Source organism: Brienomyrus brachyistius, chromosome 20, assembly GCF_023856365.1.
Source record: "Brienomyrus brachyistius isolate T26 chromosome 20, BBRACH_0.4, whole genome shotgun sequence".
NCBI classification, from domain to species: Eukaryota; Metazoa; Chordata; class Actinopteri; order Osteoglossiformes; family Mormyridae; genus Brienomyrus; species Brienomyrus brachyistius.
The window spans coordinates 17229322-17253034 of record NC_064552.1 but is presented as its reverse complement, the minus strand read 5'-3'; the positions used below and the strand labels follow the sequence as shown (position 1 = coordinate 17253034).

At 42.6% G+C, this 23713-nt stretch overlaps 2 protein-coding genes across 30 annotated transcripts in view; both read right to left on the bottom strand.

Moving 5' to 3' along the window:
* Positions 1 to 23713, bottom strand: part of LOC125715410 (zinc finger protein 239-like) — a 253618-nt gene that overhangs the window by 131000 nt on the left and 98905 nt on the right. For 5 of the 29 annotated variants that reach the window (XM_048986866.1, XM_048986867.1, XM_048986868.1 and 2 more), the window contains exons 3-4: positions 12162 to 12279; positions 11903 to 12049 (exon numbers count right to left, since the gene is read on the bottom strand). The exons of 12 other annotated variants lie outside the window; for them this stretch is intronic. In XM_048986866.1, the coding sequence (XP_048842823.1) occupies positions 11903 to 12049; positions 12162 to 12279 (265 nt within the window). Of the gene's footprint in view, positions 1 to 10694; positions 10834 to 10931; positions 11027 to 11902; positions 12050 to 12161; positions 12280 to 12427; positions 12494 to 18412; positions 18426 to 18774; positions 18927 to 23713 lie in introns of those variants that run through there. 12 more of the 29 variants (XM_048986878.1, XM_048986877.1, XM_048986881.1 and 9 more) reach the window with 9 other exon arrangements.
* Positions 8999 to 10051, bottom strand: LOC125716059 (zinc finger protein 551-like). Its single transcript, XM_048988292.1, has 2 exons — positions 9946 to 10051; positions 8999 to 9833 (listed from the first exon to the last, which is right to left on the bottom strand). The coding sequence occupies exons 1-2, from the start codon at positions 10049 to 10051 to the stop codon at positions 9055 to 9057; spliced, it is 885 nt and encodes a 294-aa protein (XP_048844249.1). The 3' UTR covers positions 8999 to 9054.

Below are 23713 nucleotides of genomic sequence, written 5' to 3'. Positions count from 1 at the left end.
TTACGACCGTATGCTTCTCCATCACCTATCAAACACTAGGCCGACGGTGCTTAGACAACCACACATAACATGCAAACCAGAAAAATATGCACATGCTTCTTGTGGATTTCAATAGTTTTGTACGTTTATTTTTTATTTATTTAAATGTCGATTAGGTTTTCTTCTAAACCGTGTATTTACTGAATGAAAAATACAGCAAGCTTTAAGACCAGCTAAAGATGTTATTGCTAGCCAGCTCCCTCCTGGCGTTGACCGCAGCATTAAGAGCAAATATACACGAACCTGGCTAAAGTGTCTCGGGGATAGTTAGCCGCATCTTAAAAACGTAAGAGCCCCACTGTTCGCAGCGTTACATCAGCTAGCAGCTCGCGCCACACCGCACACTCCCTCGCGCTCAGTGCCATTGACGTGTCCGACATATTACCGCCTCCATTTCCCTTACTAACCGATAGGTGGTAAAGTAAGAAAATGAAACTTCGCTCACTTTTCGCTCAGAAATCTCACTGCAAAGTGGATGACGACTGGTTCTGTTGAATTAGGACTAAGTTTCATTAAGTGTGACAGATGGTGCAGCTCAGTTACCGGTGTTAACATGGCATCCTCAGTAAGCATCTCAAATCAGGCACCCGGATGCTATAAGCATAGGCCTTGGGGGTCACCTTGTAGGGAAGTCAACATTTACTGAAAAGCCATCTTTATTAAAAAATAACTAAGCCTTTATTCTTTAAAGTCTTTAACGTGTTTTAATGCGACTGCTAAATGTAGTTTACTAGCTCCTACTGTTATAAATTAAATGCTATTAATCAGCTGCACTCGTAGTTACAGCTTTCTCTGGACCTGACCCTACACTGGGTACATGCATGGGGAGCATTGCTGACATAAGGATCTAATGCCTAGGTGTCGAGTCTCACGGTTAAAACTCCCAGTCCCCGTGTGGCTCAGGGTTCATCAGCTGTTAAAGATTGGTAGATTCCATGAGAGGTACCCCTTTAAATACGGTTTATTCCCACCACCCCACAAAATTAGTACATTTTAAAAACACAACCGTGCTACATACATATAACAAAACATATGCACAACTTTTATTTTGAATAATAAAACACCCGGTCATGGTACATTTTAAAAACTCATTTGATAAATGTACACAAGCTTGAAAAATAAAACACACGTATACATGATACATTTTAAAACACTTGTGCAACTTTGAAAATAAAAAAAACTTCATATTACATTAACAAAATCTCCTTTGATAAAATCCCTACAAACTTTTTACAACTTTGCTTTTGTAAAATAAAAGCCATGTTCATATTAGATTTCAAAACTAATTCACAAAATGAATGCATAAAACTTTGTACATTTTAAAAATACGTTTGGGCTGCAAACATATAACAAAATGTTTTTGTAAAACACCCAAACATCTTACATCTTAAAACATCTGTACATCTTACTTTGAAAAACTTTTATGTTACGTCTTAAAACAGTTGTACATCTTACTTTGAAAAACTTTAATGTTACATTTTAAAACATTTGTACATCTTACTTTGAAAAACTTTCATGTTACATTTTAAAATACTTGTACATCTTACTTTGAAAAACTTTCATGTCACATTTTAAAACATTTGTACATCTTACTTTGAAAAACGTTCATGTTACGTCTTAAAATATTTGTGTAACTAAAAACTATGGTCAAGTTATATTACCATTCTTTAAAGTTTTAAAGTGTATTTGCATTTAATGTGTAAATGCAGCTTACTGGTTGCTATTAAATGTAATTAAATAATCATGTACACCTTCTTTAAAATAACAAGACTATATCCTAAATTCTTACACCCTTGCCTGATTCCACAGTTCCTACCCCTCACTTATATGGCCCCCCTCCCACCCTTCCATGACTTGTGAGATAAGGAAAGCACACTTCCCAACCTTTGGTTGTGCGCTTGTGCGCATGCTTGGGGTTTTGCTGTGTGTGTGTGTCTGTCTGTGTTTGTGTCTGTGTAGGTTGTTCATCTTGCGTGCAAAGTTAAGGTTATATTTTATACTACTTTAAAATAACACATTTTTGTTTGACTGTTTAACAAACACATCTAAAGTTTTTATACATTTAAACATTAACAAAAGCTGTTAATGTGTTTTCTTTAAAATTTACAAGTCTATTTTGTGTGGTTTTTTACAATAAGACTCATGAACGACTAAGTTAGTATGTTTTGGGGTCTGTATACACATGGCGGTCCTATACTTTCACAGACCTAAAGTTAAACTCTATAGCCCCTGACCACCGGTGTGCGTGTGTGTGTGTGTGTGTGTGTGTGTTTGTGCACATGAGCATGAATATACATTTACTGAAAAAACATATTTATTAAAATAACTAAGGCTTTATTCTGTCAAAAACAATTTTTAAATAATTCTAGCAGATAAATGGGGTCGTTATAGTGAATCTGTAGTCTCCCTGCATAGTGGATGACTGCTGACACTGTTGAATTTGAACTATGTTTCATTAACTATCAAACAGTCTGCAGCTCCGTTACCGTTGTCAACTTAGCATTGTACTCCAGCAAGCATCTCAGATCAAGCTTGTAGATTATATAAGCTGGGGCCGTGGGTACCTTGTAGGATGTCTTTATTAAAATAACTAAGACCTTATTCTTTAAAGTTTTTAATGTGTATTTGCAGCATGGTGCTAAATGCAGCTTACTGGTTCCTATTAAATATAATTAAATAATCATGTACACCTTCTTTAAAATAACAAGACTATATCCTAAATTCTTACACCCCTGCCTGATTCCACAGTTCCTACCCCACACTTATGTGGCCCCCCCTCCCACCCTTCCATGACTTGTGAGATAAGAAAAGCAGACTTCTGCCTGCCTGGTCGGTCATTTCTAGCTGCTATTTAGGTTCTTCCTCAAATCCTGTTGCGTAAATGACTTATATTCCACTCATATTAATTTAAATCAAAACAATCCTTATACATTTTAATAAAAAACGTGAACTATATATGTTTGGTGTTTTTTGATTGAGCAAACTCTTTTGTGTTTTTGTGTGCGTGTCCGATACAACTGTAGTTTGTATCAACTTTTTTTTAGTTTGACCTCCGGGGTGTGTGTTTGTCCGCATGCGCGTGAATAAACATTTACTGAAAAACGTATTTATTAAAATAACTAAGACTTTATTCTGTCAAAGTTTTAAAAAATGTGTTTTGATGCATGTCACTAAATGCTGCTTAATAGTACCTAACCGGGGCTGCTCCCCCAGAGACAGTTGCTAGTCCATTTATTCTTTTAAAGACTACTGATTCCAATTTGGTGCCATATGCTTTTATCTTGTAGGCCGTAGGATAGCTCCGTTTCTACCAGCTATAGGCCATGGTACGTCTGGGCTATTATGCTTAAATTCTTTATTAATTAGCGTTGGCTATGTGCTTTATAACACTGCTGATTCAGGTCTCTTGTAGATTTTCTCTTGACCGGTCAGCGCAGTCTCTCTCTCTTGTACATAGAAAAAACAGAGAATACCTATTATTAGAATGTTATTTTTAATTTAATTTAATTTAATTTAATTAATTAGCATTTTTATCACGCGAATAAAAGAAATAATATACTCACCGGGTAAGGCCTGGATGAACCTCTTTGGCTGGCAGGAAGGGTAAGACCTCGAAGATACTTGTGCCTCTGCCCTAGGAGGAATAGGCCCCCCCCCGCTCGCCGCAATACAATTTAATTGTCTCTGTCACCCCATATCTGCACGGTCATGTATGACAAACAAAACTATAAACAGAATTTACTGGCGGGCAAATTGTCAGACTTGATGTATGACCAGGTGGTACGGCCTTGATGATGCTACTCGTGCCTGTGTAAGAAAATTATCTGTAATTTGGGACGTATGTGAAAACAAAACTTTAAACAGAATTTACTGGAGGGCAAAAGTGTCAGACTCGATGTATGGCCCGCGTGGCCGGGTAGGGGGGCGCCTCGATGGCCAGGTGGCACGGCCCTGCAGAATTTACTGGCGGACAAATTGACAGACTCGATGTATGTCTCGACTTATGACCTTTACAAATTGGCGCCATACGCCGATGTGATACAAACGCTCGCGTGAGGAAAAAACACACGGTCAAAACTAGCGCCGAGCGTTTTTATTGGACGATAGACCCTGCACCTCCTCCTCTCATTCTTTGCTCCAACTTTACCATTTTATCCCACAGTCTCTCACAGTTTCTCTCAGACTCGCGCAGCAGCACGCCTCTCAGCTCTCCCGCATCGCTCTCTCCGAGGATTATCCAAAGCCGTGCGGACCTTTCCGCGCTACCGCACCAGTATGTGAATAAGTCCTTTGCTGATTCTCCGAAGCCCGGGGACCTTACCACGCTACCGCACACCGTACGCTCGCGCTCCATCAGGTAACCCAGCCACGCTCACTCCCGCCCGCGCCCCACAAAATAATAATAATAATAACTTATTCAAATAACACACGCTCATAAGCACTCTCATCAATATCATTTTTAAAATAATACACACTCATAAGCACTCTCCTCAATATCATTTTAAAATAATAAACATTTAAAATAAGCATTTAAAATAATAAATAATTAAATCCAAATACCATTGCATCACTAACACAACCAACCCATGCCCCCTAAGCCATTTAAAATAATAAATAAATAATTAAATACAAATACCATTGCAGCAGTTACACAACCAACCCCCGGGGAAGAAGACGAAAAAAAAATATTTAAATAAATAATTAAATCCACATGCTATTGCGTCAGTTACACAACCAAGCTCAACCCACTACAACATAAGCTCCGCCCACTGAACTTTTGAACGTGACCTTTGACCCGACCTGTCATTTTGACGAAAGCGGTATTGCATCTCTCTCTCCCACGACCCAGTAGGATAAGTGGTTTGGTTTGGAAAATGGATGGATGGATGATTACACATGCACATTTATCTAGTAAATGAAAACAAACAGTATTATCACAAAGACAACTTTTACAGCAAACATTTTGTGAATGTTTGCAACTCAGAATAACTTTGTAATTTGCCGATCAGTGCTGACACACCACAGCACAACACACAGTGCACAACCACGAAATCTCTCCTCAGGTGATTGATGGACTCTGAGCATGAGACATGTACAAAAGATGAGGACTCTTCTCCACTATGTAAATGGAAATTGTTCTTAATCTATTATTTATACCTTTTGCTTATATCGTAAGATTTAGGAACACACTGAAAAAGATCAACTTTAATACATTTGAAGGTTGAAGTTATTGGAATTTGTTACGGCTGATTTGGTGGAATAAGTTTTTGGACCGAACTGTCGAAAAATGTGGAATGAAAATGCAGTTTAATGGTTGAATCCGTGGTTTGCCTAACTTGCTATAAATTGCACACACATCCAGCATTAAAGTGACAGGGAGCTATTAGACCAGAGTTGTTTTATTGCATTAACACGGAACAGCAAAAAATATCATAACATTATTCTAACATTAATGTCATGTTGTTCTTAATAGATTTCCAGTCCTGATTTCAAATTGGGCCTTTAAAACTAGAATATGGTCAGTTTTAAAAATGCTTGACTTTGTTGCAACTCTGACTAAGTTGAATTCCATCGAGTGGCTGACAGGTGTGAATATTATCCTGAAATTGACAAGTTAATGTCATCTTTCCAGTTAATGTGAGTTTGTTCTGTGTGGGTCTCTGTCTCAGGCTGTCATTTTAGTCCTAGTCTCATTTAAAGCACTTAACAATATGCATGAATTGCATAGCTGCTAATGTAAAAAACAAAAATTACCTTGAAAAGCATTCTACAACAACATACAGTATTATGAAGTATTAATAGTATTTATTGCCAATCCCAGATGGCAGGTAACTTCTATAATATGAATAGAATACAAGATATTTTAAACCAAATTACAGTTGTTATTTTTCTGTTTAAAAAAGACAATTGCTATAATTTACATATGACAAAACCTGTAAAAGACATTTTGTAATTCTTTTCTAAATGACATGAAGATACTTTGTTACTCTCCTTGGGGAAATTCTCTTTTCACCTACCCCATCTTGCTCTACTTGACACGGGCACAGACAAAGGTGACAGCAAGCCTGGCAGCAAAGGGCAGCCACCTGTAGGGACACCCATGGAGCTGGGGGTTTTACAATGATTAACAGCAATTTTGCAATACTTTTCTGGCAGCTTTTTTTTGCTAAGAATTTACAGTAAATTCTACAGACAATTCTACACTAAAACAGATGTCATTCCTAAGTGCAGCATGGACTGCTTCCGGACACAGTATCAAATGTGACTTACAGAGTCACTTGAGTAAGCTGGAGATCCTACAACCCCGGGTAAGAGAGCCTGCAGTAGGCAGCCTACCAAAAGAGGGCCTTCCTGTTCCCTTGGTGAATTAGAAAACCAGTGGAGAGAGCTCTTCTGTTGCAGTTTCACACAGATGAACAACATGGAGTACTTTGGATTGAGGTTTTGCAGTAAGAGGGTGCTGAAAGAAAAAGGAGTTTCAAAGACATTGGTCTGCCTGTACTGCCGATTTTGTCTCTGCCGATTTCAGATGTTCATGTAAAGTGTGAATTTACTAATGTGAGATTCCTTAAATATAACCACTTAAACAGAACAGTTGTAAATTTTCTGTCCAGTTTCGTAGATGGACTGACGCAGAGGCAGACCTATGGTTAGGTCTGGGTGGTATTGACAGCTGGGCCCACCCAATTAGATTAATGAAACTGCATTTTTTATATATAAACTACTGTCTTCTAACTCTGTTCCTATACATCACTGTTGTTACTGTGGCAAGTATGACAGAATGTGTGAGCTCCCTCTAGTGGTGATCTAGGTAGAATTTTTTCTCAATTTTTTTGCTATTCTGTCTTCTTTTCATACATATAATGCGGCGATTAGCTTCATACTGGGCACCGACACACCTGGAAATGGCGTAACATCGAACCAAATGCCAAAAGTAATCAGAAGTTAGCACGCTGCCCAGAATGCACAAATGACAAGCTACACTGCAAGTCGTCCAGCCACGACGTCACCCAGCCCCTCGCCTACCATCTAAAATACAGATAAATTACATGTGCTCCATATTTCTGCAGCTGACATTATTTTGAACAGGGCCATAAAGAACATAATCTTGGCCGGGAGGGAGGGGCTGCTGGGCTATTTTATATCAGGCTACTCTTTCTTAATAACCCCATTTTCAATTCAGAACAATAAGAGTAATGGGATGGGGAGGCATGGTGGTGCAGTGGTTATCACTGTTGCCTCACACCTCTGGGACCCGGGTTCGAGTCTCTGCCTGGGTCACATGTGTGCAGTTTGCATGTTCTCCCTATGTTGTCGTGGGGTTCTCTCCGGGTACTCCGGTACCCCCCCCATAGTCCAAAAACATGCTGAGGCTAATTGGAGTTGCTAAATTGCCCATAGGTGTGCATGCGTGAGTGAATGGTGTGTGAGTGTGCCCTGCGATGGGCTGGCCCCCCATCCTGGGTTGTTCCCTGCCTCGTGCCCATTGCTTCCGGGATAGGCTCCGGACCCCCCGCGACCCAGTAGGATAAGCGGTTTGGAAAATGGATGGATGGATGGATGAAAAACAGTATTATCATAAGACAACTTTTACAGCAAACATTTTATGAATGTTTGCAACTCAAAATAATTTTTTAATTTGGCGATCAGTGCTGACACACCACAGCACAACACACAGTGCACAACCACGAAATGTAACCTCTGCATTTAACCTACATGTGACACCAAGACATAGCAGGGGGCAGCTAACTCAGCACCCAGGAAGCCGTGCTTGGGGGTGATACCTTGCTAGTCAGGGATTTGGACCAGCAACATTTCGATTACAAGTGCACTTCCCTAATTAAAATGAAATATTTCATATGTTCACAATCAATTAATGTGCAGGAAGGCTACCAATTCTGTCATTTTCCACTAACACCAAATTAACTCGCTAGCCTCCCAAGGTCATTCTAAATTAATTGCAACAGACATGCTCAGGCAGTGGCATCTTGTGGTTTGTCATATATAGAAGGCTTCATTAATGATAACTCAGACTAGCTAGTTTTGTTCCTAAGGACAAAGTACATTTCTATCATCTAATCGTGGGAGTTTTTATAGCCACTGAGCTCATGTAAAAGGGAGAACCGACTGATGAACTTGAGGTTGCAAATCATCTATGTCGCAGTCGCTGGTCCCTTTTGTATTTATTGAGTGTATATCTAAAGTTTCTTTTTTAGTTTTTTTGAGTTTAGGTTGGGCACCCAACTGTAACACAAAGCTGGCAATTCATGTATAAATTTAAGATAGTGTTATGGCGCCTCATTGCGCCTGCATTTACACTTTATGGTTAACTGTGTGATAGATTACGTCCTTCAAATGATACGAAGAAATGCCTCAGTCCAATTTGCCTGAACAAAATACAGCTTTTCATAGTCCTGAGCCCTCGCAATACATTTAGTTTATATGAAACTTTCTTTAACATTGAAAAGAAATACAGAACTTCATGCATCTGTGTGACGGACATCTCCGACATTCCCTGGTAAAATGGCCCCTACACACAAATCGTGACGTATTACACATGTAACCTAATACAATCCATTGTCTATACATGTCTCAGTAAGTGGAGACATTACGTAGCAGAGGCCACGCCCTAGCTCAGCTGTCATCATATCTAGACTTACGAACAGGGAGCTATTTCAAACAGAAAAGTTTACTGAAATAAAATTCTGAATTCTGTTTCACGTGAGCCGAATCATCTTCTGTAAAATACACAACCGTGCAATTTAACAGTTTATAAAACTGGTTTGCAGTCAAAGACTGCCTTCACAATATATTCTAACTATTAAAAAACACCTCTGAATCTTTGTCAAATAAATCCTAAACATCAACAGGACTAATGAGGGGGACCCAACATACAGGCATTTCAGAAATACAATTTAGAAAAATTCAAGAACAAACATTTATTGGACTGACTGAACTGTGTGGGTCTGGTGGTGTGTCTCAAAGTATCCTAATCAAGAAAAATCACTGGGAGCACTAGTAGGGCCTCTCCCCTGAGTGAATGCGCTGGTGCTTCTTTAGGGGTCCTAAATCTCTGAATCTGTTTCCACACTGGGAGCACTGGTAGGGCCTCTCTCCTGTATGAATCCGCTGGTGCGTCTTCAGGTGACTTAAATTACTGAAGCTCTTCTCACACTGGGAGCACTGGTAGGGCCTCTCTCCTGTGTGAATCCGCTGGTGTATCTTTAGGTTTCTTAAATCACTGAAGCTCTTCCCACACTGGGAGCACTGGTAGGGCCTCTCTCCTGTGTGAATCCGCTGGTGTCTCTTCAGGTGACTTAAATGACTGAAGCTCTTCTCACACTGGGTGCACTGGTAGGGCCTCTCCCCTGTGTGAATCCGCTGGTGTGTCTTTAGGTTTCCTAAATGACTGAAGCTCTTCTCACACTGGGAGCATTGGTAGGGCCTCTCCCCTGTGTGAATCCGCTGGTGTCCCTTCAGGTAACTTAAATGACTGAAGCTCTTCTCACACTGGCAGCACTGGTAGGGCCTCTCTCCTGTATGAATCCGCTGGTGTGTCTTTAGGATTCCTAACACACTGAAGCTCTTCCCACACTGGGGGCACTGGTAGGGCCTCTCTCCTGTGTGAATCCGCTGGTGTATCTTTAGGTGACTAAAATGACTGAAGCTCTTCCCACATTGGGTGCACTGGTAGGGCCTCTCCCCTGTGTGAATCCATTGGTGAGTTTTTAGGTTTCCTAAAAGACTGAAGCTCTTCCCACACTCAGAACTGGGACTTCTTTGTGCGAGTCTGCCTGTGTATTTTACAGTCTCTGTTTATATTGAAAGTCTTCTTACCCTGGGAACCCTGCTGTGCTGTCAGTGTGTCTGTATTGGATTCTTCCAAGATACTGAGTGTGTCTTTACTGGGCTGAGCGGCACTGGGGCCAGCAGAAGTTGGGGAATCCTGGTTTGTGTTGACAGTTCCAGCCCTCAGTTGTCTGACATACTCCTTGGGGTGAGATTCATTCATTCTCCTTGCTGGAGGCAAGATGAAAACAAGTCAGTCAGTACTGAGAGGGAAAAGAGTTAATAGAAAAAAATAGTGAAGGCAAACGTATCTTCCAAAGAGCCTTCGTTACTCTATATGCAGTTTATGTTCACAATGTGGAATTCACACTGCAATCTCCGACATGCCTGAACTTTACCGAGTACTAACACTGCTGGTTTGAAATGGCAACCTGAAGCACAAACTATTACCTTCAAATGTACCAAAACATTTGCAGTTTTGATGGTATATGTTAGTAGCTAAAATCACCTGAGTTTGGAGGTTTCGCACACTGTTTGCTCTGCTCACCAGTAACTAACAGAAGAGAACCAATCAGCTCCACCTCAGTCACATCCTGAACCGCTGCACCCTTCACCTTCTGTCATGAAAACAAACAAGACAGAATAAGCTGTTCACCTCAAATCTATACAGGTGCTTCTATTTGCTTAATAGTAAAAAAGGAGCAGAAACCAAACAAATTACTTCAAGTATAAACATTAAACTGAAATTATGTCCATTTCTGGTGTGACCTACCGTTGGCTGCTTTTGAAATTAAAACACAGAAATTATATCACTTCAAAATGGAAAAGTGGCATTTGCAAAGAGACCCATTCACACTCCATTTCACCTTGGGGGGGGCTCTCATTCGCAGTCCCTTCACCCTCAGATATCAGGTATTCCCCCTCCTCCTTTTTAACCTCTCTGACACCCTGCTGGGAAGGTTGCTGGTTTGTATGGCAGGTGGTGTTACTGCAGGAAGACGTCTGCTGAAACCAAAATGATATCAAACACATTGAGACTGTGCCAGTTAATTAGTATGTTGCAATACAAAGCCAGCAGCAGATTGCGTTGAGCACAAACAGACCCTCTTTCCCTGGTCTGTAGCACATGACTCTGATCCCACAGCAGGGGTTCTGCTCTGACCGGACCGCCTGGATGTAGGCTGGAAACTCCTGGATGCTGAAAACACAAATGATCACTTCAGGCAGACTGCATCACCTTAGCGCATATCCGCAAGGCTCTTTGTGTTTGGGTCGCAACTCCAGGCACTTTCACATTGAGCTTTTGTCTGGAACCAAAACCTTATCCTGGAACCAGGGATTTGTCTCACGTTCACACTGCGGGAACTCAGCCCGATTGTAGTTCCCTGGAAGAAGTTCCAGAACCTTTTAGTGCTTACTCCAGACTAGGTCCTTTTTGTTCAAATACGGTGGTGCTTATAGCATTAAACTTGCTGACTGGTTGACCACAAGCACTGGCGCTAACTTGGAAGGTACTCATAGGTGCAGAAAAAGAGATGCAGCAGAGCAAAAATTGAGCAGACACATGGAGTACAAAAAGAATCCCATTTAATGCATCAACCAATACATTTTTTTGCTTGCATCTCCATTTTTTTGTATCAGACGCTTCAATCGCTACCAATATAGTTCTGTCTAATATCGTCGGTACAAGGGGTGAAACTTGCCAGTGCTTATTAGTGAGACGTCATATACATGTGATAGGTTCATATAAGCAAAATATAAATAATTTGTGATCAATCCCTCCAGTAACTAACAAATAACAAAACAAATTATTCAACCTCCATTGTTTTGGAATGACGGTGTAGTTTCAAATAAAGTCATTGTGAACCTACAAACTTTTTGTACAAACAGTTGTGTGTTTGAAACTGATACACAAAAGTGGCTAGGAGCTGCAAGAGTTCCAGGTCGACACAGCCCAGAAACCCAAACCAGGCCCCGGAACTTTTGCCTTATCCTTTAGCGACACAGATGAATGCCTGACACTGTTTGAAGGAATCACCCGTCACAGCAGGAAACCTCTGACTGGCAGTATCACCTCCACTCGCCTTGTCCCCCGGGCTCCTTCTCAGAAGGTGAGACGTCCACTCCTCTGAATTGCTGCATTTGTCGCCGCCCAACCTCTCCGTCATCACCCCGCTGGATCGGCTTCTTCTCATGAACACTGGGGTGGTGGAATTCAGCCCTAGAGAAAACACAGTTGCAGACTATGCAAATTTCCCACCGGTGGGACTAATAAAGGCTCTCATTGCAGTCTTGGTACTCATCCAAGTCTAATGCCGGAGCCCAAAGCCTACCCATATTCAACATGGCCTGGTGGTTCCTCTTCATGTTCCTGTAGTGCACCTTCTCGCATCTCTGCAGCCGAACCCATTCAGCCTTGGAGAAATAGGCCCGGATATCCGCATAATCCTCCTGCATGAGGATAGGGTTCTCCATGAGGCTGCTTCATGCTTTACAGAGCAGGCACAATGACACTGAAAGGCCACTGCACCCACTGGCCATCCCAGATACAACAGGCTGTCCTCAGTTTAAGCTGTCAGTTCTCCCCCAGTTGCCTTACCTCATCTGACAAACTCATGCCCGAAGCCCTTTCCATCCTATGCAGCAACCAAGTTCACGTTCCCACCTGAAATGTGTAATAAAATGTCAAATATGCAGAGGTGGGTAGGGACGAGGTATACTTAATCAAGTGACTTGTTGGGGAGGAAATCTTAGTGTATTCAGTGAACGTTTTGTAGTCTTACTTGAGTATATCTGCCAAATGAAATGCATTTTCTCCTGCATCTCATCTTTCGTTGACTTATGTGAGGCTGTTACCAGTGGTATCCAGCCATCCCATCAAGGCGGTTTTCCTCCCCAAACCATTCCAGCTCATACCACAGCTGACTTGCATGCAAACCACAAGCAAGATCAAGTTCATTGGATAGCAGTATGAGAGTACTGAACTACAACATGAATGCATTTTGCAGACCACTTTCATCCTTGCCATGAGGGAAAGTTGGGGTCCCGCCAGACAAAGAAGCCTACCCCAGCTAAGAATAACTGGTAAATAAATTGACAGCAAATGTTATTCAGCTGAGATAGGGAACACAGGCTTAACCTTTGGATCATTTTAGGATTTGACAGGTGGTAGGGAACGATTTTCTTCACGTGAGAACGTAGGATAGCCAGCAGAGACCCCTGCCAAAAGAACTAAACCCTTTTAGTGCATTTATGGACATATTTGTTTTGCTTTTTAAAAGAAAACACTTTCTTGAAAGCAAAAATAAAATGATGTCAAAATTACTGAGAAAAGGTATACATATATCTTTAAGGCATGAATTAAAATGGCCTTTACTCTCTGTGTTCTTGTACATTTGTAGGAGGCGTAAAAAAGTCCTGACAGGATTGTATCTCCTGAATGAGTGAATGTTTGTGTGTGTAAGTGAATGTGAGTAAGATCTGTGTGTGTTTAAGTGTGTTACAGAATGAGTGTGTGTGTGTGTGTGAGCCTTTAAAGGAGCATGTGGCGGTTGGATAATTCAGTGTCTCAGTTTCACTAACCCAAGGCTGGTCAGGGGGTAATTTTTATGTTATATTTATATCATAATTATGTAATACTATTCATATTAATCGAAATCTGCAAAATAATATTACTAAAGCCTTGAAATAGATCTAGTTGCGTAAACCCCATGCTTCCCTTTAGACTCACCCCTGCATGCTGCAGGTATCACTCCAACTAATGAAGCTGAAAACATGGCTTTTCTTCACCTTTCAGCTTAACAGCTGGTTTGATTACGGACTCTCACCAGCTCTTTACCAGTAAAGGTTTAGTAGCGATTGCAAGCACTGCTGTTGTTTTCTTTCACTCCACCTGAGTTCGCCATCTCTGTAACGGAACCGTCTCTTTGCTCTTAGTGTACAGACAGGCTCCAGCTCCGTGTTAAACTACAACAGCATCATTTTGACTGCTGTTGTGTTAACAGTGTTTTTACTGAGGAAAACTAGGGGCTGCTTAGGCTGAATCTTGTTATACTTTTCACGCTTACTTTGTATACTGGTTCCGCTCTGTGGACTGGTTCCATAGACTGGGTGCTTTCTGTTGAGATGTTGAATCATTGACGTTGTGCTATTGTGGTAAACTAATTCGGTTTTACAATGGACACACTGTACAGTATTTTCGCTTTTCTTTTGTTTGAAATGTTCCCAAACTTTAGACAGACATTTTTCGTCTTTTTCTCTGACTGTCCTCGCTATTTTCCCCGTCTTCCTCCATTGCTCCATCAAATCAACCCTGCTACACGTAATGCAGAATAAGCACTGTGCGACAGTATTAATCCTCCGAGTGAAACACGCTGATCACTAAGCAGCACATAGTTGTCCGGATTACACGAAGCATCGAAGCAAAGAATTTGCATCGAGATTTTTAGTAATCGAGTTATTCGAGTTACTTGAATCGTTGCAGCCCTAATTACGTGATTTTTTTTTACCCAATATAAGGCATTTTACATTTAAACAAAACTGCAACTTCTAAAGAATTAGAGTACATACATGTAAGCAAACACAAATTACGGAGTATTCCTAACTTTGGGCAACATATTAAAACTTTCTTCTGCAAGACGTCGGCACAAATATCCAAGATCGTCAACAGAAACATGACTGATGGAGCACATGTTTAATTATAAAAAGGACCACTTAACATTCTGACACTGTAGTGGTACTTATAGCTAAGGAGTTCTCCTATACCGTTTATTATTCTCTACACTGAGAAGAGTGACATCCATCTCCCGCCTGCTAGCCCTGCCTTCCACATATCTCACATGCAGTTCATATCCGCACGAGCTGTAAGCCAATGAAATCTCCCCAATGGGCGTACCGTGGTTGTTTTTTGATTATTAAAAAAGGTAATATACCTGCGTTCGATTCTCTCTCCGAGGCGGAACTCTGATAAAAAAAATCCCGTCGGAAACATGCCTCCTTTCTGACGTTGAAGTTGGACAGAATTTTCCTATCTGAGATATCCGAGATTGTGACGTTATTTCAGCATGGCGGTTTACACACATAATAATAATAATAATAATAATAATAATAATACTACATTTTATTTATAATGCCCTTTACATCCCAGGATCTCAAAGGGCTACAAGTTAAAATAAAAAGAGACAAAATAAATAGTTTAAAAGTAAAATTTTAAACCTCTAAGTGGAGGAACCAAAGGTTTTGTTAAAAAGAAAAGTCTTTAGATGCTTTTTAAAACAGTCAGTGGGTTGTGGTGCCCTCAGGAAGTCAGGGAGGGCATTCCATAGGCGTGGAGCAGCAGCACAGAAAGCCCCATCTCCCATAGTCTTCAGATTGGTTCTTGGTTTGTGGAGGAGGTTAGCCTGCGTAGAACGGAGGGAACGTGTTGCGCGTTGTGGGTTGATAAGTTCTTTGAGGTAGGGGGGGGAGGCATGTCCATGGACGCATTGGTGTGTAAGAAGCAAAACCTTATAGTCAATCCTGGCGGAGACGGGAAGCCAATGAAGTGAGTGAAGAATGGGAGTGATGTGCTCATGTTTTCGCACTCTCATCAGGATCCTTGCTGCAGAGTTTTGAATGTATTGGAGCCTCTGCAGGCTCTTGCTAGGTATCCCAAAGAGAAGTGCATTACAGTAGTCCAGTCTAGAGGAGATAAAGGCATGGACCAGCTTTTCGGCATCAGATAGGGAGAGAATGGGGCGGAGTTTGGAAATGTTCTGGAGATGGTAGGAGGAGGTTTTACAGAGATGGTTGATATGAGATTCAAAGGTGAGTTGGGGATCCATTTTTACGCCAAGATTTGAGACTGTTGATGAGAGAGAGATAATAGAGCCAGGGAAGATGATACTGGTTATGGGTGATGATTTTATCTGGTGAGGGGTGCCAACCAGAATGGCCTCGGTTTTGGAGCTGTTGAGTTGAAGGAAATTGTGATCCATCCAAACCTTTATCTCCTCCAGACAGACGGTGAGTTGAGATGGGGATGATGAGAGTGGCGTTGCAGCTGTGGCATTTACATAAAGCTGTGTATCGTCGGCGTAACAGTGAAAGGAAAATCCATGGCGGCTGATGACCTGACCGAGCGGAGAAAGGTAAAGAATGAAGAGCATGGGGCCAAGAACTGACCCCTGGGGAACGCCACAGGAGACTGTGAGTGGCTTTGAGGTGGAGTCACCCATAGCAAGGTACTCTATCCGGTTTGCGAGGTATGATTGAAACCAGCTGAGGGCAATGTCAGTGAGTCCAAAGGTGTAATGTAGTCGATTTAATAAGATGTCATGGTCAACTGTATCAAATACAGCAGATATGTCCAGGAGAATAAGCAAGGAGGAAGAGCCAGCATCGGATGACATCAGGAGATCATTTGAGACTCTTACGAGTGCAGTTTCTGTGCCGTGGTTTGTCCGGAAACCAGATTGGAATTTTTCATAGAGGTTGTTGAGTTTCAGGTGGTTATGCAGCTGGATGGCTACTACTTTCTCAATCACTTTGGATATGAATGGGAGATTTGAGATGGGCCTATAATTGGAAAGGACTTCTGGGTCCAGGTTGTGTTTTTTGAGAAGTGGTCTTATAATGGCTTTTTTTAAGACAGATGGGATATGACCAGTTTGAAGAGAGGGGACTTAAGATAGTGATATGGGTCTGCACCAGGGAAGTTGGGAAAGGGTCTAAGGCACAGGTGGAGGGTTTCATCTTCCTGATGATGTTTTGCACCTCTTCTGATGAAGCCAGAGAAAAGCAGTTTAGGCGCTGAGAAATAGCACATGTTGAGGAAATGGTTTGGATCTGAGGACCGGAAAGGGCAGAGCGAATATGTGCAATTTTGGATGTGAAATAATCCATGAAATGGTTGCACTGCTCTGCTGTGGTGCCAGTAAGTGGGAGGAGGGGTTGCGGTTCGAGGAGATGGTTAACAGTGGAGAAAAGCTGTTTGGAATTTCCCGCACTATTTCTGATGGCATCAGAAAAAAATTTCGACCTTGCCTCTATGAGAGATTTCGAATATTTTTGTTGGTGCCCCCGGTAGGCTTGCTTGTGAACGGTAAGGCCAGATGCTTTATAGCGCCGCTCAAGAATCCGACCTGCTGTCTTCATTTTCCGAAGCCCATCTGTGAACCAGGGCGCTGAGCGTGAGAAGGTCACAGCTCTGGTTTTAACAGGGGCATGGTGGTCCAGAAGGCTACTCAGATGGCTGTTATAGTAGTCCACTGCTTCATCAGCTGATGAAAAATTTGTGGAAAGATGCTGAAGGTCTGCTGCCAGGTGTTCTGGGTTGATGTTTTTGAGGTTCCTAAAGCAGATATTGCGTTCAGGCTTGGTGAGGCTAGAAGGAGATGGCAACTCCATAGAAATTACCTTGTGGTCGGAGACACCTAGGTCATACACCTGCAAGTTGGTGAGAGAAGCAGAGTTTGTGATGACCAGGTCCAAGGTGTGCCCCCTGTTGTGTGTAGGGACATCAACAAGTTTTAAATTAAAGCAGTCGAGCAATTGAAGAAACTCAGCAGCAAGGCGACAAGTGGGGGAGTGAACATGGATGTTCAAATCTCCTAAAATGATGACTTACATCAGTAATTCTATTTTACAAATCTTAAAAATGTTTATAATTATTAATAAATGTAATTGCATATGATCGATTTAGGGAATACCATATCGTTACCGTAAACAGTATCCTAGCATGCAATATCAGAATTTTACCAGACTTGTTAGGTTTTTTGGTTTGTTTGTATTTCGCTTGCCTCTCGAAAAAAGAATATCGCTATGAATGTACTAAAATACTTTATAAAAGCTTTTAATGTGGTTTGACTAGTTCCTGTTTCTTGTGTGTTTGTCTCTCGGAAATAATAATCTTACTCCAAAACTGCTGAAATATAAAGCAACATCACACAGCAGCTTATTCATGGAGGTAGCCAAGTTTGTTCCGAGTTGTGGCACTGTAGCTCGAACGGGAGATTGTCGGACGTGATGTCACTCAATTTGGAATTTACAAGTTCTGAGAGATAATCGAACGAATCACATGGTTTTTTATTTGCGCACATTATGTTTGTTTTATTTGGAGAGAATATTTTAATTTTAGATTCGGTTCTTTAATTGTCTGTACTGTTGATCGGAAAAGCCCGCAACTGAGGGTTTGTGAATTTTCTGATTTAGCAAACCAACACGCTACTCCAGTACTCTTTTGTTCTGGATACTCCTTTACTCTCACTAAAGTAGTGAGACTTGAGTACTTTTAACAGGGTTGCTGCACAGACTTCAACATCACAATTAAGACACAAGACCTCAAAAAGGAAAAAAATAGCATATACACAATTATTATTAAAAGATGGGCTACATTCGAACATTATCTCGAACATAATTACAAAGCTGTCCTCATTCACAGCTGACCTTAGCTCACGATGGACGAACGGTGCAATACTAATATAGATATATACGCGGTCTTATCCCTCCCGCAGGTGAACAACTTTACTATGACTGAATCTGGGAACATCGATCGAAACACTGTGTGTATTTCACTTCTGGCTCTGTACAAATGATGTTGGCTCACCGCGTATAGAGACTAAAGCACTTCGGCCGTACTGTAAGTGTTGCTGTTGTTGAAAACTCAGAAAAAGATGTCGAACACAATACCTCCAAAGCTGTAACTTCGGCGGTGGTTTGAACTTCCAAAGCAGTATCTGGCGGACTAGACCCACACTGAACGTAGTTCTGGATGGGCAGTGAAGTCGTCTTTGAGGACTCATAGCGTTTGTGTTTCCCTGATGCACGATTTGTCTCGATCGCTCGAATACCCATATTACCCCATGTGTATGTCTTCTTGCAATACGAGCATTTAAAACCATGTCCAAAACAACTAGCTCGGTACATTAGCAGTCACAGCTACGAACCTATTCCCCACAAACGCCTTACCGTGCCGCAGATGCTTCCTCTTGTTAGTAACTAGAAAGTGGTTTCCCTTAACGATATTGTCCTGCGTCGCTTACAGCCATAATTAACCCCACGACTGTAATATCTGCTGACCGCTGCAGCCTGATGGAATAATGGCGGCGCCTCCCCTTCCTTTTGAATTCGCTCGCTCCGCGCGCCGCATCCTGATTGGAGGGCAGCAAACAAGGTCGCCAGCGAGACAACTGCGTTACAAATACAGTACCAAATGCAAATACAGCAACTTCCGCATCATCTTTTAAACAGTATATTAGAAATATACAAACAATTTTGGGTAAATTGGATGGATTTACTGAGGGTCACGTATGCCTCATTCAAGCTATCTGACGCTTTCCGGGGCTTGTATCATAAAGCCAGATCCCTTGTTTAGTCGAATGAGAATAAGCATTGTCGTGCACCAGGAAGAACCTAGGACCCACTGCACCAACGTAAGGTCTGACAGTGGGTTCAAGGATTTCATCCTGATACCTAATGGCAGTCAAGGTGCCATTGTCTAGCCTGTAGAGGTCTGTGCAGCCCTCCATGGATATGCCTCCCCAGACCATCACTGACCCACCACCAAACCGATCATGCTGAACAATGCTGCAGGCAGCATAACGTTCTTCATGGCTTCTCCAGACCCTTTCACATCTGTCACATGTGCTCAGGGTGAACCTGCTCTCATTTGTGAAAAGCACAGGGTGCCAGTGGCAGACCTGCAAATTCTGGTATTCTATGGAAAATGCCAATCGAGCTCCAGTGAAAAACTAGTGAAAAAACCATCAGAATAGATCAAGAGGGGAAAAATGCCAGTGGCCTCCACCTGTTAAACCATTCCTGTTTTGGGGGTCGTCTCATTGTTGCCACTCTAGTTCCCCTGTTGATAATTTCATTAACACCAAAGCAGCTGAATCTGATTAACAACCCCCTCTGCTACTTAACTGACCATATCAATATCCCAGAAGTTTAATAGATTTGATGCTATACTCTGATTAAAAAGTGTTCCTTAAATTTTTTAAGCAGTGTATATTTTTCAAGGGGGGGAGGTTTAAGATGGCGGCCGGTGCATTCGTGTGTTTGTGGGGCTGAATCAAGATCTTTTGGTTTTCTCACCTAATACCTACTTGACAATGTTTACCTAAGCAACTTTGGCTTTGATAACCCTTAGTCATTAGCAACATCTACCTTTGAGCCCTTGGAGGGCGAAAAACCTGCCTGCCAGAGTGGTCACTGCCTCTGGCAGGGATGAGGGAGGCGCCTCTGGAGGGACAACCGGCGGTGGCGGGACTGGGAAGTCCCGGGAAGGGGATACGGGCGCGGTCCTCTTTGCGACCCGGGGTACTCGAGGGATCGAGTCCCTGACAGCCCTAAAACCCCCCCAATTCGCCATACGCTCGGGTCGGTAATTATACCGGCTCAGGGGCGGTAGCTGGTCCAGAGTGATCGGCTCTAGTTCAGGGAACGAGAAGGGTGTGTCCTCCTCGTCCTCGCTGGAAGCCCCGAGCCTCGCCAGGTAGTAGGCTTCCATGGGGAGCGGTTCAGGGACGGAGGCCCGGACGAGCTCCTCTCTCTCTTCCTCTCCGAGAGGCCAGGAGTGGGCGAGGGAGCACGTGCCCAGGCTGATGGGCTCCGGCAGGGGCTTTCCTTTCCACTCCTTCCTCTTTTTCTTTCGGTCTGTCATTCTGTCACGGTAACGGCGAGACGAGCCGGACGGAAGATCGCTCAGGAAGCGCGAGCGATCCAAAAACAGGCAGGCAGGCAGGAATCGGGGCAAATGAGGGTTTAATAGGGACAGGCACGGACATCCACTAAAAAAACACCACGAAACAACCATCAATGACAGACATGGAAACAGGGGAGACCAGGACTTAAATACAATAAAGCAGGGCAACATAACCGGACAGGGCTGGAAACAATCGGGGAAGCACACATGGGTAATCAGGGGGCGTGGCACACATGAGGAGCGGATGAGTCAGGCGTCACAGTCACCAGCACTCCCTAAAAAAGGAAAAGGTGAACCTAGTTTATATGAGCTGCAGGAAAATATCATGAGAATGATAGCAATCAAAATTAAAGTACCAATAGTCTTGCACAGTTATAACAAAGAATACAGAGTCTATTGAAGCTCTAAAAGAGCAGTCCGAATTTCTTGTTCAAGATATTCAGGAGATGAAGAAAGACGTCCAAACAGTCAAAACAGTTAATGCTAGTCATGAGAAGAGGATTTGGATATCAGTCCACGTCTTGCCCTGCCTTTTGTCCATCATTGATGTTAGTAGCGTTCCGATGTCCTGGTCTCCCCGTAGCCATCTTCCCCTTAATAAATCCCCAGTTTTCCCCGACTTTCGGCTACCTATTTCGTTCTTCCCTGCCTGCCTACCCGTCCGCACCCGCGAATCCTGACAACTATACACTGATGACAATATGAATGTTCATAAACACGACACGATATTTTACGGCCCAGCCCAGTCGGATGCCGTTTCATCTTCACCGTCTTTTCCTTAATTAATTAGGCATATCATACTTTCAAAAAGTCCTTTTAAGGTCCCTTCTGGTGTCATCGCAGACATTGCGGCCCTGTCAGTCTCCAAGTCGAGTACTATCCCATCCCAACTACCTAGCTGGCCAGCTTGCAAGCTAACGGACCTTGTAGGTGCCCGCAGGCATCTTACGTTAAGCAAGATAAGTTTGGTGATAATTAATGCAGCTAGCGAAGTACTTACATAAAAACCTATTACTTGGGGGCGCAATAAGTTATCGGATTGACTAGTAAACGACAAGAAACATAAATAACACAATCAACAAAAATCTGCTGCCAAGTCAATCAGTACTTGTATTTCCCGCTGGCTCCATTTTGGACAGCAGTTAGACGAACTCTATCTGCATTCTATTAGTCATCCTGCTGGTCCTGGATGTAGTGGGTTGAATTTTGGACCGTATTTTAAACCACTGAAATTCTGGCAGCGTATTTGAAACAGCGAAAATAACGGGACTGAATATTGTAAAGCGCAAATAAGACGACTGAATATTACTGCTTGAATAATAAAGATGCGAATAAAACACATGGAATATTTTCAACTGAATTTCTTCTTTTCAAATTTATTTTGAAGCTAAATTAAGTTAACTGAATTCATGTGGTTGAATTATAAACACGCACTTTAAAATACGTATGTTTTGGAACTGAATTTTGGAAGCATTGTCATGTTGAGTATTCCGTAGCCACTATGAGAAACGTATATAAAGTTCTTATTAGCTGATATGGCCCTCTTGGCTACTTAGTACCCTATACAACACAAGCAAAGATATTTGTGTAGCGCCTGTGGGACAAGAAAGGGGAGTGGGATGATCCCCATCTACCAGAGGAACTGCTGCACTCACGGCATACCTGGGAGGCAGAGCTGGAACACCTGCAAAAGAAAGCATTACCCAGGTGTTACTCCAGCCCAGAAATGGACATCTCCAGCCGTATGAGAGACATCCATGTGTTTCGCAATGCCTCAGAGCAGGCATATGGACCTGTTGCTTATCTCAGGACTGAGGATAAAAGGGGCGACATCGAGGTCTCCTCTCTTGCGGCACGCTCCCGCGTCGCACCCCAGAAGCAGCAGTCCATTCCACGGTTGGAGCTGTGTGCAGCCCTCACAGGTGCGCAGTTTTACAAGGTTATATCCACTGAACTAACCCTTCCCATCCGTAGCTGCACATTGTGGTCTGACTCACTGACTGTCCTTACATGGGTGTTGTCGGATTCATGTCGCGACAAAGTATTTGTGGGTACTCGAGTTGCGGAGATCCAGGAGCTGACAGCGGGAGACAACCCAGTTGATGACATCACGCGAGGACTCGCTCATCTGGATATGTATGACGTCAGCCGAATGGACCCATGTGAAGTGTCCACCACATGGATGGCCTGTGAAGCCGAGCCCGACTGTATGTTATTTATGTTCACAGACCACACGCTATTTTACACGTAATAAGTGATAACGGTTGCCGAAAACTCGCAAATAAGAGTCTTCATTAAAAGAAGTTTGAGTCATCCAGATTCTGTTTGCGGTTATATCAGAGTTCTAACCGAACTCCCCACAGTGGTTTGAATATACCTACTCGGCACACAAACGCTCCATTACATATATACTTATTATTTTGGTGATCGATTTAAATCATATTATTAACATTGGAAACAGACGTTAATAATGTATTTTAATGCTATAAGACGTTAATAGCATACGTTAATTTTATCATCCATCCATCCATTTTCCAAACTGCTTATCCTACTGGGTTGCGGGGGGTCCGGAGCCTATCCCGGATGCAATGGGCATGAGGCTGGCAACAACCCAGTATGGGGGGCCAGCCCATCGCAGGACACACTCACACACCATTCAATCTCTACGGGCAATTTAGCAAGTCCAATTAGCCTCAGCATGTTTTTGAACTGTGGGGGGAAACCAGGGTACCCGGAGGAAAACCCACGATGACATGGGGAGAACATGCAAGCTCCACACACATGTGATCCAGGTGGAGAGTCAAACCCGTGTCCCAGAGGCGTGAGGCAACAGTGCTAACCACTGCACCACCATGCCGCCCCACTATTAATCTCAATTTTGCTAAATAAAAATATCTGGCTTGCATCAGTCACATGATGACCATTAACCAATGCTCACCCTTGACGGCAGAGCGCGCTGGTTACGAGCCGGGAACAAGCTCGCAAAGAGCACGTGCATTTTTTGCTGGCTGGGCGGTGCAGAGCTGTAGGGGAAACACAGAAATTATTTGGGAGACGCAGAGTGATGCAACAAAAACCAGTAAAGGTGTACAGCGTACACTATTGTCTATCGCAGACAGGAGTATTAGGTGATTATGTACACTTTAAATTGTCTTGTGGCAACTGACGAATTGAAACAAATGAGAATGCTGTGTCTGCACA

What these genes read in the sequence shown, in the direction of transcription:
- LOC125716059 (XM_048988292.1), bottom strand. Translation starts at nt 10,051, where the DNA reads ATGAATGAATCTCACCCCAAGGAGTATGTCAGACAACTGAGGGCTGGA. An exon ending in CCCCAGTGCCGCTCAGCCCA is followed by an intron (nt 9,834 to 9,945) that starts GTAAAGACACAC and finishes TAAAATACACAG; the next exon opens with GCAGACTCGCACAAAGAAGT.